This window comes from Heterodontus francisci, chromosome 7, assembly GCF_036365525.1.
Source record: "Heterodontus francisci isolate sHetFra1 chromosome 7, sHetFra1.hap1, whole genome shotgun sequence".
In the NCBI taxonomy this organism is placed as follows: Eukaryota; Metazoa; Chordata; class Chondrichthyes; order Heterodontiformes; family Heterodontidae; genus Heterodontus; species Heterodontus francisci.
The window spans coordinates 38517391-38536580 of NC_090377.1; the positions used below are offsets into that span (position 1 = coordinate 38517391).

Here is a 19190-nt window from a genome sequence, read left to right on the forward strand (position 1 = left end):
ACCAAGGCTACGCCTGCATCGATGCAGATGGAGCAGCCTGTGGCATTGCCCCCACTGGCACTGCCAAGGACAGCCGCCTCAGGCATGCCAGCCATCGGCACACATACGTGAGCAGCCTGCCACCACTTCAGCCTCAGCCACAGGGCTGGCCTCAAGCGGAAGGTGCCCCATCACTAGTTACACTTTGTAGAGCACTTGGATGACTTATATTATGGTTGTGCTTAGTGATTATATCTCAATATAATGAAATGGTTGATTAGTGATCCCAGACTTCTGTGATTCAATGCTTTTGTGGCATTAAGGCACCAGAATGATGAAGTGAGTACGCGACTGTTACGACCAGGTGAGAAAGAGGTCTAAGGTTCCCTTTCAGCCTTCACCTGGTCTTACTGTAACAGGGTTTTATTTTTAAACAGACTGTGTTTTCAGCTCCCCCTTGGTGAATCCTTGCTCAGCGCTTTCCAATTATAAGGCAAAGAAACAAGCACAAACAAGCATTCATAGATTTAAAGAAGTAAAGTGAAATTTTATTAAACTTAAACCTCTAATTAGGTTAATGCCTACAGATACATGCCGCGCCCCACGCTAGCATGCAGACGCGATATGCGCATACAGATAGACACAGAAAAGAGCAGAAGAAAAAATAAAGTGGAACAGTTTGAGGCAATATCTGAAGAGTTTATTACGGTTCTTCAGGCTCACTGTAGAGTCCTTTTGTAGGTTGATCTTGCTTTTCGTTGGGGCCCAGTATTCTTCTTAAACCTTGTTCACTGTAGGAGACTTTTCTCTCTTGGGGTTCATGTGTCTTCAGTGGGTGTCAGTTCTGTGAGAAAGAGATGGGAAGATGGGAACAGACTAGAGGAGAGGAGATCTTTTTCAGTTCAGGAGCAAAGAGCTTTCTGCCAGTTCAAACACTGTCTCTACAATTTAAAACTCCCCAAGTTGACCAGCAGGGTGGTCACGTGACAAGGTCTGTTCTGTGTATTGTATGAGAGCAGGGGATAGCTCCTTTGTTCCAACACTGTCTACTAATATGCAAACATGTCTTTCTGGCCAGGGGCCTGGCAATGCCTTGTAACAGGCCTTTTCTTCTTCCCAGCAACAATTTAAAATTCAATGTCCATGTGGCAAAATTAATGTGCCTCATTCTTGACTGGTTGGGGCCTGCATGACAGCGACGTAAAGGTGGGTGGTCTGGGACATTGTGTGGTTGCTGCCAGTTTGTCTTTCAGGCATTGTGGGAAAGAAGGGCACATCTTTGCATCCTATGCATCTTGGATGTGCTCACGCTTTGTGAGCAAGTTGAGTTTCGGAGCCAAATGCCTTCCAGGATGAGGTACCTTCAGGAGAAATGTGCCTGTATTAGTGCAGAGCGTGTTTTCCTGGTTTGATGCCTCAGCAAGATCTGTGAAAGGCCTTGCCATGGAGGATCCCCCATGCTGTACCATTTCTTCTTCCTCCTCCGATGACGTGTGCTGCTCCTCCACATCTCCCTCTTCAAGATCCACACCTCTCTGGAGGGCCATTTAATGAAGAGTGCAGCATACCACCACCATGAGAGAAACCCTTGATAGAGTGTACTGGAGGGCACCCTTGACCAGTCAGGCACCGGAATCACAACTTCAGGACTCCAATGGCCTGCTCTATAGTGGCCCTTGTGCTGAGATGATAGTAGTTGTAGCCTCTGGGAAAAGTTTTACGTAGGTATCAGCAGCAATTTTTTCAGCGGACAGCCCCTGGCCCCTAGCGGCCATCCAAGCAGTCACTTTGTTGTCATGAACAGCTGCGGCACCTGCAGTTTCCTCGATAGTCACAGCCTCCGGCGGCACACTGCTTCAACATTTCCAGGAAGTTGACTCTTTGGCAGTCGACCCCATGTTGAGCATATCAACTTTATGCCCTCCCTGCCCCTCAGGATCAAGGGACTGCATTTGTTGTTGGCGCAGCTGCTCGTCATCACACTTGTCTCCAGCTCTGAGTAGCTGAGCCCCATGTCCAGGATGGCTTACTTGCCACCAGCTCTGCTGTAATGGCTGCCTGGAGCCCCCTGCTATGCCGCACTAACCTGTGGAGGTGCACTCCCCACCAATCACCCCAGCGCCTACACAGTAAACTCTCTGCGAGCTCTAGCCACACAGTGGCCTCTGCTCCTTCCCCCCTTTATTCATCATTATGTTACGATCAGGTGAGAAAGGGGTCTAGGGCTTCCCTCTCAGCCTTTGCCTGGTTTAACCATAAAAGAGTTTAATTTTAAAATGACCATGTTTTTCATTCCCCCTCAGTGAATCCTTGTTCACTGCTTTCCAATTGCAAGGCAAAGAAATTAATCAGACAGGCTTTCTGAGATTTAAACAAGAAAGGTGGAAGTTTATTAATCCAAACTCTAATTTGGTTAATGATTACGAATACGCAACGCGACCACCTTAGCATGCATACGCGATAAACACACACGCAGATAGAGGCAGAAAAAGTAGAAATAATAAAGGGGAAAAGTTTGAGGCGGTAGTTGGGTTTTAGTTACGGTCCCTTTGAGTTCGATGTAGAGTCGGTTGCCGGTAAGTCTTGCCATTTCGTTGGGGCCCAGTGCTTTAAAATCTGTTTCGATGTAGGAGGCTTTCTCTCTTGAGGTTTAAGTGACTTCAGTGGATGCAGACACCCCAGAACTTTGTCTCCCCTTCCTGGCACACCCCAGGCTGGATACGATCCTTTCTATTTCCCGCATCGATTTTTTTTTTTACCCAGCCCACTCCAGTTTCCAGCAGCCCCCTCGCTCTCTTTCTCTCCCCCCGCCTTAATGGTTTCTCCCCTCGACACGTGTCCCTCGGCGGGATAGGTAGGGACGTGGGGAAGGGTCAAGAATATGAAATAAAGTTACAGTGCTTTTTTAAATTTCAAGAGTAATGCCTTTTGTGTGCGTGCGCGGCCGGGCGCCCTGTGGCCTGCAGTGGTGCCAGTGAGCAGCGGAGAGGGGGTGCCAGGGGAATGACTGGCAGGCATGCCCAGGTGCAACAGCTGACTGACTATTAGGACCACGGTTTCCCAAAGCTCTCCTGCCACTGTGGCGGGCTGATGTATCCTTCCCTTGTGTCTGCGTCTGCTGTAGACTCATGGATGGGAACAGGAGGAGGCCCATTCAGCCCCCTCTCCAGGCTGTTACACAGGAACAGGAGGAGGCCCATTCAGCCCCTTCTCCAGCCTGTTACACTGGAACAGGAGGAGGCCCATTCAGCCCCTCGAGCCTGCTCCATCATTCAATGAGATCCTGGCTGATCTGTGACCTAACTCCATTTCCCCGCCTTTGTCCCATATCCCTTAATCCCTCCGGTTAACAGAAATCTATCAATCTCCGATTTAAAATGAACAATTGATCCAGCATCGATTGCCGTTTGTGGGAGTGATTTCCAAACTTCTCCCACCCTGTGTGTGTAGAAGTGTTTCTGAATTTCACTCCTGAATGGTCTGGCTCTCATTTTTAGACTTTGCCCTCTCGTCCAAGACTCCCCGACCAGCGGAAATAGTTTCTCTCTAACCACCCACCAGTTCTCGTTAATACCTTCAAATCATCGCTTACCCTTCTAAATTCCCAGGAATCCATCCCTAGTTTATTTTACTTGTGCCTCAGTTGATTGCAGTCTTGCCTGTGGATGAGAGACTTGAGGACAGAAATCTAGGCAGTACGGAGGGAGTGCTGCAGTGTCTGTGGTGCCATCTTTCGAAGAAGAGGTTAGACTGGGGCAGGGTGGGGGGGGCCTTTGCTCTCATGCAGAAGGTACCATCGTGCTGTTTTGAAGGAGTGGGGGGGGGGCGTGTTGGGAGGGGAGGTGGGTTTACCTGTTCACGTCACCAAAACAGATAAGCTGGCCGTTTTATCACGTTGCTCCTTGGGATCTTGCTGCATTCAAGTTCGCTGTTGTGTTTCCTAAGTTACAACACTTAGTGGTGGCGCAGTGGTTAGCACCGCAGCCTCACAGCTCCAGCGACCCGGGTCCAATTCTGGGTGCTGCCTGTGTGGAGTTTGCAAGTTCTCCCTGTGTCTGCGTGGGTTTCCTCCGGGTGCTCCGGTTTCCTCCCACATGCCAAAGACTTGCAGGTTGATAAGTAAATTGGCCATTATAAATTGCCCCTAGTATAGGTAGGTGGTAGGGAAATATAGGGACAGGTGGGGATGTGGTAGGAATATGGGATTAGTGTAAGATTAATATAAATGGGTGGTTGATGGTCGGCACAGACTCGGTGGGCCGAAGGGCCTGTTTCAGTGCTGTATCTCTAAACTAAACAGAGATTAGTGAAAGAGAGAGAAGAGAGGCTTTTGTTCCAAGTTCAGTTGCAATCTGCAGTCTGACCCAAGCTGTCCTGTGAGCCATTCAAAACCAGACCTGGGCCAGCAGGTTAGTCATGTGACTCGCTTTTTTAACAAACTCCTGCTTTTGTTGATTCCAAAGCTCTGGGTGGGGTGGTGGGTATAGCGCTGCCTCTTGCACCAAGATGCGGATCACCATTGCCCAGACCAATCTCTGTTAATTGAATCAGTGTGCAGTTCCCAATGTCTTTTCCTAGGTGAATGTCTCTTAGAATGCAATTTTTTCCCACCCATTGCTGATCTTGTTAAACAAGTCATCTCTTCACTCCAGCAACAGTTTAAAATTACTGTTCATGATGAAATTAATATGCCTCATTCTTGGTCGGTGGGGGGTCTTCATGACACCTCCACACCCAGCCGAATGAAATGTGATTTTTTTTTTAATTGAGTCATGCAAGGACTTTTCACCTCCTGACTGTGGGGGAATATTCCTTGCTAATCTTTTCTTTGTCCTCTGGGACACTCCTGCTTGCAGGTATTTGCCCAGATTCTACTGCACTTCCCTGCGGCACTTTGACTAGGTGAGGCATCATCTTCACAGTTTCTCTGCCCTCTTGAGGACTTTCTTTATCTCTGCAGGTTCCTATAAATGCTGTTAGCAACTTTGGTGGGGTGCTTTTGGTGTCTGCATTTACATAGGAGGATGTGGGGTCTAACTTTTCAAACATTTCAGGGTTGGCTGACCGGACAGTCGGGGTTTTCATCTGGGATTCTTCACGGACTTCCTTTAACCTGCTCTCTTGGTCCCTTTTCCCTCTTTCCTTTCTAACCTTTTGCCAGCCTTGTGCCTGTCTGGCCCCTTTTGTTCTTGGCAGGGGTCCCTTACAGTTCACCAGCCCTCTGCTGGAGAGTCCTCCAAACGCCGATACAAGACTTAGGGTACATATTTCACTGTCGGTTGGGGTTTCCCCTCAGCCTGGCACATGGGGCAACTCCCACAGTACTCCACCACATCTTTGTGGAGTTTTGGCCAGTCAAACTGCTGTCTTATGCGGGCTTTGGTTTTTCATAGACCGACGTGCAGCCATTGTAATCTCATGAGTCATTCTTAATATTTCTCTCCGGTACCTCTGCAGGACCACTAACTGGTGAACCACTGTCCACTCCTTGCTCTCAGATCTGTGAGGAGAACTCCATTTCCTCATCAGTACCTCATTCGTTAAATAGTAGCAGTCAAGGACTCTCTCTGCTTCAATTTCAGACTGGGCAGCCTGTGCTAACTCTCTCAATACTGTGAGCTCACTGAGCCTCAGCTAGGGAAGATTCATTTAATTCATTCCCTGGATCTTCTAACTTTCCAAAGGAAGTCTCAGACAGTTAGACCTTATGGTCATCTGCCTGCAATGCCAATTCAGTCTCCTCTGGGGGAGCTAGTTTGACCATGGCCTGATTCAGGGAAACTGCAGGGGACCATCTCCTGCCATTGCCCTGTCCCTCTGACCTCCTGCGGTGTCTCTTTCTTTACTGGGGAAGCTACCACCTTTGTCCCCACCAGATCATTACCGAGGAGCAGGTCAACCCTGTCCACAGGCAAACTAGGGATAATTCCTATGGTCACCAATCCTGAACCTAGGTCACACTCCAAGTGCACCCGGTGTAAAGGTACAGGCATACACTGCCCTCCAAAACCATTCACCACCATTCTGGTGTTTACTGCACTCTCTGGGGAAAACGTCAGGCCTTTTCCCAGTAAAAGGGGGCCCCTGTGTCCCCGAGGATTACTATGGGCTTGCTTGCCCCACTCGAGGGGTATGGGGTTACTCTGCCTTTAGACACAAACCCTGATAACCCTCAGGAATTTTATTACATTTTCCTGCACTTGCAGCCGTAGGCTTCCTGGGTCTTACTCTTATTGCAGTTAAAGCCACAGCTAGTTCTGCTGTGCTTTCTATAAGGGTCTCTTCTCCTTCACTGAGCGGGTGTGCCCTGATTAACCCTACAGGTTTTCCCTTAAATCTCTAGCAATCAGCTCTTAGATGCCCTGCTTTACTACAATGGAAGCACACAGGTCTCCGGCTCTCACTCCTACTTACAGCACCGTCCTTTTTGGCTGGAGGAGGGCCTCCTGTGTCTCCTGCTTTTCCTTCCCTCCCAGGACTGCTTAGGCTTCTATCACCTTCCCACCCTTTGTCCTTTTCGGATTTGTGGAGGTGACTAGGAAAGGTTTTCCCCTGGGAAACCGACTTATAAATGAGAGCAAACGCATCAGCCAGCACTGCGGCTTGCCGGGCTCTACGAACCTTCTGTTCCTCTATATGGGTCTTTATGGAGAGTGGGAGAGAATTTTTAAATTCCTCCAGAAAAATTACCTCTGAGATTTTCATAGCTGAGTTGCACTTTAAGAGCCCTCAGCCACTGGTCAAAAGCCAGCTGCTTATTTCTGTCAAATTCTAGGTAAGTTTGATCAGCTTGCTTCTTGAGGGTTCTAAACTTTTGGCAATAGGCTTCCAGCACTAACTCATATACCCCAAGGATAGCATTTTTTGTCAGTTCATAATTGGATGAACTCTCATCTGGCAACATGGAATAAACCTCATGGGCTTTTCCGGTTAGCTTGCATTGTCGCAGGAGAATCCAAGCCTCAGCTGGCCACTTTAACTGTCTTGTCAGTTTTTCAAAAGACACAAAAAATGCTTCCACTTCTCCCTCATTGAATTTTGGGATTATTTGGGAAAGTTTTAACAATTCCTAACCCAGCCCTGAATTATGCTCCTCCATATTGGCCATGCTATCATTGGGGTTACTCTGTCGCTGCCTAGTTAACTCAAGTCGCCTCAGCTCTCTCTCTTCACATTCTTTCTGGAAGGCTGTTTCTTTCTCTCTCCCTTTCTTTCTTCCTCTCTCTCCTCTCTCCTCTTTTCCTTCAAGTTCCTTCTGGAAGGCTTTTTTTTCTCTGTCTCTTTCCTCTGTTCCAACTGTAGCTTTGCTAGCAATACTCTGTATGAGTCTATCTATAACCCTGTTTCTGCTTCTTCAGATTCAAGGGAAAAATGGTTGGCCATTAATCTTAGCAGTTCAGACTTCCTAGCCTTGCCACGTACAGTGATCCCACACTGCTCAGTTATTTTTCTCACATCTTCCATAGACAGTGCTTTTACCTTATCCCAAGTGACTTCACCCTGGCATGGGGAGTTACTGGCTTCAGTTGCAAACATGTTAGTATTCTAGCACACACAACCACAAGAAAATCTGTATTGAAATCTTTTCTCTTTTTGATTGGGATCAATTTTGCTTCCCACTTCCAATTTCACGTTTGTCTGTGGGTCAAACGCTGGCTGCTAGTCCCCAAATTTCTGTTACGACCAGGTGAGAAAGGGGTCTGGGGGTTTCCTCTCAGCCATTGCCTGGTTTAACTGTAACAGGGTTTAATTTTAAAACCACTGTGTTTTTCGCTCCCTCTCAGTGAATCCTTGTTCACTGCTTTCCAATTGCAAGGCAAATAAATCAATTAGACAGGTTTTCTTAGATTTAAACAAGAAAGATAGAAGTTTATTAATCTTAAACTCTAATTTGGTTAATGACTATGAATGCGCGACGCAATCACGCTAGCATGTAATCACGATAAACACACACACAGATGGAGACCGAAAAAGTAAAAAGAATAAAGGGGAAAAGTTTGAAGCAATAGCTGGGTTTTAGTTACGGTCCTTTTGAGTTCGATGTAGGGTCTTTGGTTGCCGGTAAGTCGTGCCATTTCGTTGGGGCCCAGTGCATGCTTTAAAACCTGTTTTGATGGAGGAGTCTTCTCTCTCTTGAGATTTAAGTGACTTCAGTGGATGCAGAGATTAGTGAAAGAGAGAGAGCCAGACAGGAGAGAGGCTTTTTTCCCAAGTTCAGTTGCAATCTGCAGTCTAACCCAAGCTGTCCAGTGAGCAGTTCAAAACCAGACCTGGGCCAGCAAGTTAATCATGTGACTCACTTTTTTAACAAACTCCTGTGTTTGTTGATTCCAGAGCTCTTGGTGGGGAGGTGAGGGGCGGTGGTGTCATGCTGTCTCTTACACTGACAAGATGTGGATCACCATTGCCCAGACCAATCTCTGTTATTTTAATCAGTGAGCAGTTCACATTGTCTTTTCCTAGGCGACTGTCTCTTAGAATCCAAATTTTTTTCCCAACCACTGCTGATCTATTTAAACAAGTCATCTCTTCACTCCAGCAACAGTTTAAAATTACCGTTCGTATGACAAAATTAGTATGCCTCATTCTTGGCAAGTGGAGGTCTTCGTGACAGTTAGGAATTGCTCCCATGTCTATGACTCGCTCCCCGCTGAGCTGTTGCCTCCTCTTCGTGGACTTACTTGTGACCCTGTGTGTTTCCCATGCCTCCCTTTATTCTGTCCTTCAACAAGCTCTCAAGTGGCTCGTTTACATCTTCAACTGATGACCCGCCACTTTCAGGCAGGTTGCCGCTACCCACTATACAATACCGCCACCAGAAGTGCTGGGAGGCGGGACCACATCAGCAATGCAAATTTGCTGGCACGCCGCCTCCAGCCACATCTCCACTGCACGATGAAAATACAACCCATCAACTCTGTTTGTCTCTCCACAGATGCTGCCAGACCTGCAGAGTATTTCCAGCATTTTCTGTTTTTATTTCAGATTTTCAGCATGCACAGTATTTTGTTTTTGCATCTTCTTTTGTGCCAGTTGTAACTCTGGACACTGATCCCCATTGGCTTCAGATGTACTTGGGCAGCTTGGTGCCACAGTTGCTTGAATGCAGCCTTGATGTTAGAGCAGTCACCTCTGTAATTCAGGTCTTGTGTCCATGAGTTCAGTTGTAGCTGTGTAACAGTGAAATCTCAATTAAATGCTGCAGCACGTTATGTTTGAACTGATGTCTAGTAATTTATGTCCATGTTACACAATTAATTTTATGTTGAATTGAATTGGCTAACATGAAAGTTGTAATATGGAACTACAGAATTTGAAATTAAAGCAGTTACGTTGTTACCACTGAGACCCATTCAACGTGATTACAATTCATGTAGGGTAAAACACAAGAGTAGTTCAATTACAATGCACAATTTTAGCATATGAAGACTTGCCAGTTTTTGTGTTACTATTGTAATGGTTTTGTTTGAATAATACCTCCCTAAAAATACTAGGCTAGGCAATATACATAAATGCTTCATGTGTTTACACATAATATCATGCAGCCTGGTGTCACCCCAGAATAGCTGACATAAGCTCGAGGATCTTCTGACAATTTCGAATATAAAATAAAGAAATTGACTGTTTCTACATAACTCGTTCAAAATGACTCAGTCCATGAAAAGCTAAGGTTGATAGAGCTTAATTTTTTGACCAGAATGGCAAGCTTAAAAAAGAAGACTGCTCTTTTGAAAAAGGAAATGAAGTGTTAATATGGAGTACTAATGCATTCTGATTGTTGCTGTCTGTGACCTGAGTTAACTTCTGCGGTAAGTGTAGAGAAATGCTAAGCATGTTTATGCTTTTCCTACACCTAGCACACACAGGAAACCTTCACACATTATAGCTCTTTGCATGGCGAGAGCATCTTGCTATAGGCTATACCTAGAGAGCAGGGACAGTTTCAAAAACATATTTGATTAACTGGACCTCAAATATCAAACTCAATCGGTTTCAGCATATTTCAGTTTCAAAGGAAATCATCCAGCCTTTTGCCACCTTGGAAATACCCCTGATATGAAGCTTATCTACACAAGTATGTCCATATAAACCAATGTATGTCCGTGCACTGGGCATCATGATACCATTAGCCCTCTTGCTTTAATAATCCTCACTCTAGCACTAGGTTACTGAATGCAGATGTATAGCAATAGGATTAAAAAATCTTAAGAGAAATACGCTTTGAGGTAAATTCTCAGCACAAAACTTGTAACTGGGACATGTATAGCAGTAAATTGATCGTTCATTGCATTTCATTGATGTATTTTTCATTAAAGTGAAGCTATTATTCACTCCCATGGAAAAATATTTTCTGACTCAATGTAAGCAATTTCTTGTGCAACTGAGCATTCCATTGAATACATACAGGTGCCTGTAATTATGGTTCTTGTAGCATAATCTGGAATGACATTAGTCTCACTTTGTTGATACAGTTGCACAAATGGAAGGATTGCATCCAGCTGCCTGTCTTGTGATGGATACTGTTACAATGGTGGCACTTGCCAGCTGGGCCCACACTCTGAAGTGCCCACGTGTGTGTAAGTGTATACTCTGTACTTTAAACTTATAGCAGACATGTAGTCCTTTTCAGCACCAGTATATCTAATATGATGAATAATTTAAGTCCACCTAACTTTTAACATGAGCAAAAAAAAATTGCATTTCAGAACGATGGCAATAGTGTGTTTTTCTTTACCTTAACAGCTCCACATATTTGCCTACATAACAAAAGTCAGCAAACTCAACATAAGTAGTTCAGTGCATAAGCACTTGACCGCCAAGTGCTGGCCCCACCAAAGTTTCTGAGGTCAAAGAAAGGTCTTTTCACTTACATGGTAATGGTGGGCACCTTCGATGCAGAGGACTGATTGACTCTGAGGGGAGTTGAAGATGCCAAATGCCTTGAAAAACAGCTTTCAGGTGTTCCCATTGAGCTCCTTTGTAAGGGAGCTGCTTTAAATTTGCTTTAAATTCTACTTCCCCTTCCGCATGCAAGGCCACAATACCAAGCTTCATCTCCAGGTGGGCTTCCCTTATGTTCTATAGTGGGTAGGCATGTCAGACAAACCTCCGCCACCGTACACCAAGGCCCTTTGAGGGCCAGGAAAGCAGAAAAATCCCTACATAGGCAGAGCTTGCCCTGTCTTACAGCACTGGCCTTTGCTTGGGTTAGATAGAGGTTGTGACTCAAACAGTCCATTCTGGAAATTCATATGCAGGACCACGACATAGCATATCCAGATCGCAGTCTAATTTTCAGCCCATCCGTGGGGGAGTGCACTGGATGGAACAACAATTTTTGGAGCTAAGAATTTTTACTCAAGTGAAACTATTCAGTCCCATGGAAAAATATTTTTCAACTCAATATCAGCAGTTAAGGAAAATATCATTGGAACCAACAGACCTGTAACTTTTCCATTGAAGTATATTCCATCAACTCAACTTTTTACTATTTTCTTCAATTCCTTCTCCCTCTAACCACATCTGTTGCCACTTGAATCACTTAATGTTATTCATTTCAGCAGTCTCCTCTACTAACCGTCCCATTGCTCCTAAGTTCCTAATTGTTAACTTCTGTCTTCTGACATTTGAGCTTTTTATCACAGTGAGCAATTTGGCTGGATCAATCCCTTCATGTTCATGAAAACTTAAAATTGGACCACTTCAAAGTCTTCACACACAGTTCCAGCCCAACTTTCTTAATGCCTGCTAAAAAAATTAGATTTTGATAGCTGGAATCATCTTGGTAGCTTGCATCTGTGCCCTTTGAAAGCCACAAATAAATATCCTTCCTATGATTGGGGATTAGAATTACATGCATTGCTACAAATGAGATCTGGTCAATGTATTTTACTGCAATGCAATCATCTCTTTTGGTTTGAAATTTAACTTTATAATAAAATAATTCACAGCTGGGGTTATTTATTATATCTCATTAACCTCTTTCATCTACACCAATCTTTTATGTCATGGTTAGTGTTAAAATAAAAATTATATCTCTGTATATCACAGTTATTGCTCTTACAATCCTAATATATGTCAGCATCTTATGGATTTACTTTGTCTTCATCAATTATTTGTTTTTAAAAATCTAGTAATTCTAACATAGCAGAAGAAAGCTAGATATGCCAACCATTGGCCTAAGACACCAGTTCTATGTGTCAAATAGACATCTAAATGCTATTGGAATGTGTATAACTAATTGTTAACTTTATAAAAGCCAGAGTTATAAAGAATGTATCTCATTCATTGAACCCACTCCTAATTTAGATGGCTCTTTTATTATTAAGTACAAGTCAATATTTTTAGGAAGCAATGATAATCAATGCTTGAGAAACAAAGCATTGTTTTATCTTCATATTATTCACAAGAAACATAATAGTGCCAAAGCATGAGAATTACTTTTCTTATGACATAAATTATGCCATTGTATTGTGGATAGCTTCATCATGTTGTATTTTAATGAAAAGTAAAGCAACAAAATTATCTAAAGTGACTATATTAGTAGTGATTCCCCTTTAAGCTAGATAGTGTTAATTTCATGAACCTTTTGTGCCGCAATTGTCATTTTATTTTTTCACTGTTAACACTGCTACTGTTGCAGTACATTAAGGAGTGTCTCTTTTCTATGATTTTTAGCACATCAGTCAGGCAGAGTGGCAGAGGTAAAGGAATTAAATGCTAATTCATACTAGTCAGTACCAAAGATCATTAACATCGCTACTGGGCAAAATAACGAAATGTAAAGTAAGTAAGAGAGAAAGGTATGAGTTGCAAGGCTGTAACTGAATGGGGCTAGAGTTCACATTCATAAAGAGCATTAGTTCAATGCTCCCTTTATATTATGGAAATGCTGCCAGTGGAATAAATACTGCAATATACTGAGGTCTCCAGTGATATCTTCTCTACGTACAATGCAGGGTGGAATCCATTACATGAATAGCAACACAGGAACAAAGATGCATGTACAATGCAATGCATTTACAACTAGTTTTAATTTTGGCTGTATCTTCCACTTGATTCAGGGCTAAGTCTAGCTGTTGGCAGAAAAATTGCAATGCACACAACAGTTATTTCCATTGTTTCAACTTGAAGTGGTTCTCTTTGGCTTTACATTGCAGTGTTTCTGCTGAAGTCAGTGTATAGTTTGCAGCAGCATTATAATTTAAATTGAAGTATGTTTTGTGGAATTAGGCTGTGTGGTTCATTGGTTATGAATAAATTGTACGATGGACAGTGGTAGAATATGAGTTCATGCCTATCATTCCCAACACAAGGGGTTCTGATCTCAGTTAAAAAGTGGAATAGAGGGGCTCTAGGTGGAAGTGAGGAGGATCAATGCAATTATAGCAGTCAATTATAATATAAAAACAAGAAACGCTGGAAATACACAGCAGGTCTGGCAGCATCTGTGGAGAGAGAAGCAGAGTTAATGTTTCAGGTCAGTGACCCTTCTTCAGAACTGGCAGATATAAGAAATGTAAAAAATTTTAAGCAAGTAAAGTGGGAGTGGAGCAGGAGATAACAAAAGAAGTGTTGATAGGACAAGGTCACAGAATAGCTGACCAGAAGGTCATGGGGCAAAGGCAAACAATATGTTAATGGTGTGCTGAAAGACAAAGCATTAGTACAGATAAGGTGTTAATGAACTGAAAACTGAACAGCCACAAGCACAAACATGAAAAAACACAGTGGGTAGGCACAGTAGAAACAAACTGAACAAACTAAACTAAAATAAACACAAAAAAGAAAAAAGAAAAAAATAACTAAAAATAAAAGTAAAATGGGGGGCCCGTCATACTCTGAAATTATTGAACTCAATGTTCAGTCCGGCAGGCTGTAGCATGCCTAATCGGTAAATGAGATGCTGTTCTCCGAGCTTGCGTTGATGTTCACTGGAACACTGCAGCAATCCCAGGACAGAGATGTGAGCATGAGAGCAGGGGGGAGTGTTGAAATGGCCAGCAACCGGAAACTCGGGGTCATGCTTTCGGACTGAGCGGAGGTGTTCCGCAAAGCGGTCACCCAGTCTGTGTTTGGTCTCCCCAAAGTAGAGACCACATTGTGAGCAGTGAATACAGTATACTACATTGAAAGAAGTACAAGTAAATCACTGCTTCACCTGAAAGGAGTGTTTGGGGCCTTGGCTAGTGAGGAGAGAGGAGGTAAATGGGTAGGTATTATACCTCGTGCGATTGCAGGGGACGGTGCCGTGGGAAGGGGACGAGGTGGTGGGGGTAATGGAGGAGTGGACCAGGGTGTTGCGGAGGGAATGGACCCTTCGGAATGCTGACAGGTGAAGGGAGGGGAAGATGCCTTTGGTAGTGGCATCACGCTGAAGGTGGCGGTAATGGCAGAGGATAATCCTTTGGATATGGAGGCTGAGGATATGATTGAGGTATACAAAATTATGAGGGGCATTGATAGGTTAGATAGGAAGAAACCTTTTCCCTTAGCGGAGGGGTCAATAACCAGAGGGCATAGATTTAAGGTATGATGCAGGAGGTTTAGAGTGCATTTGAGGAAACAATTTTTCACCCAGAGGGTGGTTGGAATCTGGAACGCGCTGCCTGAAGAGGTGGTAGTGGCAGAAACCCTCATAACATTTAAGAAGTATTTAGATAAGCACTTGAAATGCCATAGCATACAAGGCCACAGGCCAAGTGCTGGAAAATGGGATTAGCATAGTTAGGTGTTTGATGGCCAGCATAGACATGATGGGCTGAAGGGCCTGTTTCTGTGTTGTATGACTCTGACTGTATGTTTTTGAAGCTGTGAATGTGCGATGCCAACATTTTATTGTGATTATCATGTTTTTTATGCAGGGGAGCAGAGGAATAACAACTGTTGAAAATATTAATTTGAATAGAATTGGATGAAAAATTTAAAGCAACACATCATTCAAATGATTTTTAATTAAATGCTCAATTCAGTTCTGAATGATTCTCAACTTTTACTGATTTCATGATTATTTTCTTTCATCTTCAATTATTGAAAAATTGAACTCCTAACAGTTAGAAAACACAGGTTTTTTAAGGGTGTGCTGGTTCTGGAAAAAATATTCTATTGAATTAGGGTTGAACACATTAAAGTACATTTCTATTCTGATAACATCCAGGATAAAGCAACAAAATAAATGTTTTAATTTAAATTATTGAATTTGGTGATTCCTGTATCTGTGAAATGTATTTACGTGTTCACTTCATTATATTGTCCTGTAGTTTCAAAATCACAAAGTATTTAAATCTATCAATTCGTTGCCTTTTAATATTAAATTCTTGAAGCAAGATTTCTTTTGTGGATTAGGTGTAATGTAACTAACATTAATGCCAGTTATTATAGTTATTCTGTAGTTATATTATATTATATTTTTAGCTACTTTCTTATCATTTTATGGATTTTAGAACTCAATGCCATATTTCTCTACATTGGATGTTTGTTGTGTCTGAATTGGTTCTGTACATTGTTTTTGTTGTATTTTTGTGCATGAAGGGTTTTGCTCTTCATTTCTAAATTTTGTAAGGACATAAGAGCTTAAGAAATAGCAGACGTAGACCATATGGCCCCTCGAGCCTGTTCCACCATTCAATACGGTCATGGCGGATCCTCAACCTCAACTCCACTTTCCTGTCTGCTCCCCATATCCCTTGATTCCCGGAGAGACCAACAATCTTTCCGAGCCTTAAATACATTCAATGATGGAGCATCTACAACCCTTTGGGATAAAGAATTCAAAAAATTCAGAACACTTTGAGGGAAAAAAATTTCTCCTCATCTCGGTCCTAAATGATCAGCCCCTTATACTGAGACAGTGCCCCCATGTTCTAGATTTCCCAGCCAGGAGAAACAACCTCTCAGTTTTTTTTTAATTCATTCATGGGATGTGGGCATCGCTGGCTATGCCATCATTTATTGCCCATCCCTAACTGACCTTATGAAGGTGGTGGTGAGCCACCTTCCTGAACCACTGCAGTCCATGTGGGGTAGGTGCACCCACAGTGCTGTTAGGAAGGGAGTTCCAGGATTTTGACGCAGCGACAGTGAAGGAACGACAATATAGTTCCAAGTCAGGATGGTGTGTGACTTGGAGGGGAAATTGCAGGTGGTGGTGTTCCCATGCAACTGCTGCCCTTGTCCTTCCAGGTGGAAGAGGTCGTAGGTTTGGAGGGTGCTGTCTAAGGAGCCTTGGTGCATTGCTGCAATGCATCTTGTTGATGGTACAATTTGCTGCCACTGTGTGGCGGTGGTGGAGGGAGTGAATGTTTGTGGATGTGGTGCCAATCAAGCGGGCTGCTTTGTCCTTGATGGTGTCGAGCTTCTTGAGTGTTGTTGAAGCTGCACCCATCCAGCTAAGTGGAGAGTATTCTATCACATTCCTGACTTGTGTCTTGTATATGGTGGACAGGCTTTGGGGAGTCAGGAGCTAAGTTACTCGCTGCAGAATTCCTAACCTCTGACCTGCTCTTGTAGCCATGGTATTTATCTGGCTACTCCAGTTCAGTTTCTGGTCAATGGTAACCCCCAGGATGTTGATAGTGGGGGATTCAGCAATAGTAATGCCATTGAATGTCATCAGGAGATAGTTAGATTCTCCCTTGTCGGAGAGAATCATTACCTGGCACTTGTGCAGCACGAATGTCCACCCTATCACGTCCCTTCAGAATCTTGTATGTTTCAAAGAGACACCTCTCATTTTCCTAAACTCCATAGAGTATCGACCAAATTAACTCAGCTTCTCAGCATAGAACAACCCTCTTATCCTAGGAACTAATCTAGTGAACCCTCGCAGTACTGCCTCCAATGCAAATATATCCTTCCTTAAACATGGAGGCCAAGACTAAACTGCACACAGTACTCCAGGTGTGGTGTCATCAAAGCCCTGTACATTTGTAGCAAGACATCTTTATTTTTGAATTGCAATCCCCTTGCAATAAAGGACAACATGCCATTTGCCTTCCTAAGGGCTTACTGTACCTGCATGCTAACTTTCGATGTTCCTTGTACGTGTGCACCCAAGTCCCTCTGAACAACATTTACAAGTTTCAAGCCTTTTAAAAAATATTCTGTTTTTCTATTCTTACGGTCAAAGTGAATAACCTCAGACTTCCCCACATTATACTCCAGCTGCCACAGTGTTGCCCACTCACTTAACCTGTCTATATGGTTTTGTAGCCTCTTTGTGTCCTCCTCACAGCTTGCACTCCGACCTAGCTTTGTATCGTCGGCAAAAGATACATTACTCTTGGTCTCTTCATCTAAGTCATTAATATGGATTGTAAATAGCTGAGGTCTCAGCACTGATCCTTGTGGCGCTCCACTAGTCACAGTCTGCCAACTTGAAAAAGCCCCATTTATCCCAACTCTATGCTTCTGTACGTTAACCAATCCTCTATCCAGGTACAATATTATCCCCAACTCCATGAGCCCTTATCTAGTTTATTTTTATTTAGTTCTTTATTTAGCGATACAGCACTGAAACAGGCCCTTCGGCCCACCGAGTCTGTGCCGACCAGGAACCACCCATTTATACTAACCCTATAGTAATCCCATATTCCCTACCACCTACCTACACTAGAAGCAATTTACAATGGCCAATTTACCTATCACCTGCAAGTCCTTGGCGGTGGGAGGAAATCGGAGCACCCGGCGAAAACCCACGCGGTCACAGGGAGAACTGTCTATTAGCCTTTTGTGTGGCATCTTATTGAATGCCTTGTGAAAATCCAAGTGTACTACATCTAATGGCTCCCCTTTATTCACTCTACTAGTTACATCCTCAAAAAACCGAAATAAATTTGTCAAACATTATTTCCCTTTCATGAAACCATGTTGACTATGTCTGATCATATTATGATTTTCTCAGTGTATTGTTAAGACTTCCTTAATAATTGATTTCAGCATTTTCCCGACGCCTGATGTCAGGCTAACTGGCCTGGAGTTCCCTGTCTACTCTCTCCCTCTTTTCTTGAATAGCAGTGTTACATTTGCTATCTTCCAATCCACCGGGACCATTCTAGAATCGAGGGAATTTTGGAAAATCGTAACTAGCACATCCCATTATCTCTGCAGCTACATCTGTTTAGAACCCCCAAATGCCCTTTTAATTGTAGGTCACCATGAAGGTCTGCTACCCGACCCGAACCCGACGGGACCCGACGACATGTGTCGGGTTTGGATCGGGTCGGGCCCATCTTCCGGATCCAACTTTCGGGCTCGGGTCGGGTCGGGCCGAGTCCAGGTTGGGACGGGTCGGGTCGGGTCGGGCCAGACACACACGGTAAGTGCTCTGCTGGTAAGTATTGAAATTAAAAAACTTACCTGAGCTGGGAGTCCAAGACGAAACTGAGTCTGCGCAGTGAGCGAGTGATGTCACTGTGACATCATCACGCATGCGCTGCAGCTTGTTGAAGGTTCCAAGTCGGAAGGTAAGTAAAGGGAGGGTCGGGTTGGGCTCAGGTCGGATTGGGCTCAGGGGAAAATCGGAGGGACTCGGGCCGGGTCGGGCTCGGGTCCACTGTGCTTCGGTCGGGTTCAGGTCGAGTTCTTTTTCCCGACCTGAGCATGTCTTTAGGTCTCTGTACAATCATAAGCCTTTTTGCTGCACTTTTAAGAACTTGCAATCATAGGGCTGAATTTAGTGAGGCCATTTGGAGGGGGAAAGAAGGTGTGGGGGGGGTGGGGGGCGGGATGCGGAGAATAGCGTCGGACACGACTGTCCGGAATTCCGACGTCATGATGTCAGTTCCAGATTTAGTCAGCAGTGGGAAAGCAACAATCCGGCGTTGCTGCCCTGATGCAACGGGAGTGCCATTTAAGTTGCAGAACAGTTAGTTTTCATATATTAGCATGTAATAGATCCCAATTCAATGGGGGGCTTGGAATTAAATGGACAACAGGCAGCCTTCAAGTATCTTCGAATCCCCGGCCATCTGTGTAGTGTTTGACAGTCACCGGCCCTCTTGAATAAGGCATTGGTCACCTCCTCGATCTGTGTAGTGTTTGACTGATCAGTTTTGATTGCTTGGGCCTCTGGGTGGAGCTGCTGAGCAAGAGTGGAACTGTGGGAGTTTTCTGGAAGCTTCCAGGAGATATTTTGATTCTGTCTCACAGAACACAGGCTGCTGCAAAGGCATGTGCCACAATCTGTAAGATCTTTTATAGTTAATGTTAAT

General features: G+C 44.0%; 1 protein-coding gene across 3 annotated transcripts in view; it reads left to right on the forward strand.

Moving 5' to 3' along the window:
- LOC137371926 (low-density lipoprotein receptor-related protein 1-like) overlaps positions 1-19190 on the forward strand; it is a 1827029-nt gene that overhangs the window by 1771769 nt on the left and 36070 nt on the right. Inside the window, exon 85 of one of the 3 annotated variants that reach the window (XM_068035008.1) lies at positions 10452-10556. The exons of the other annotated variants lie outside the window; for them this stretch is intronic. Within the exon in view, the coding sequence (XP_067891109.1) occupies positions 10452-10556 (105 nt within the window). The remainder of the gene's footprint in view (positions 1-10451; positions 10557-19190) is intronic. 3 annotated transcript variants of the gene reach the window in all.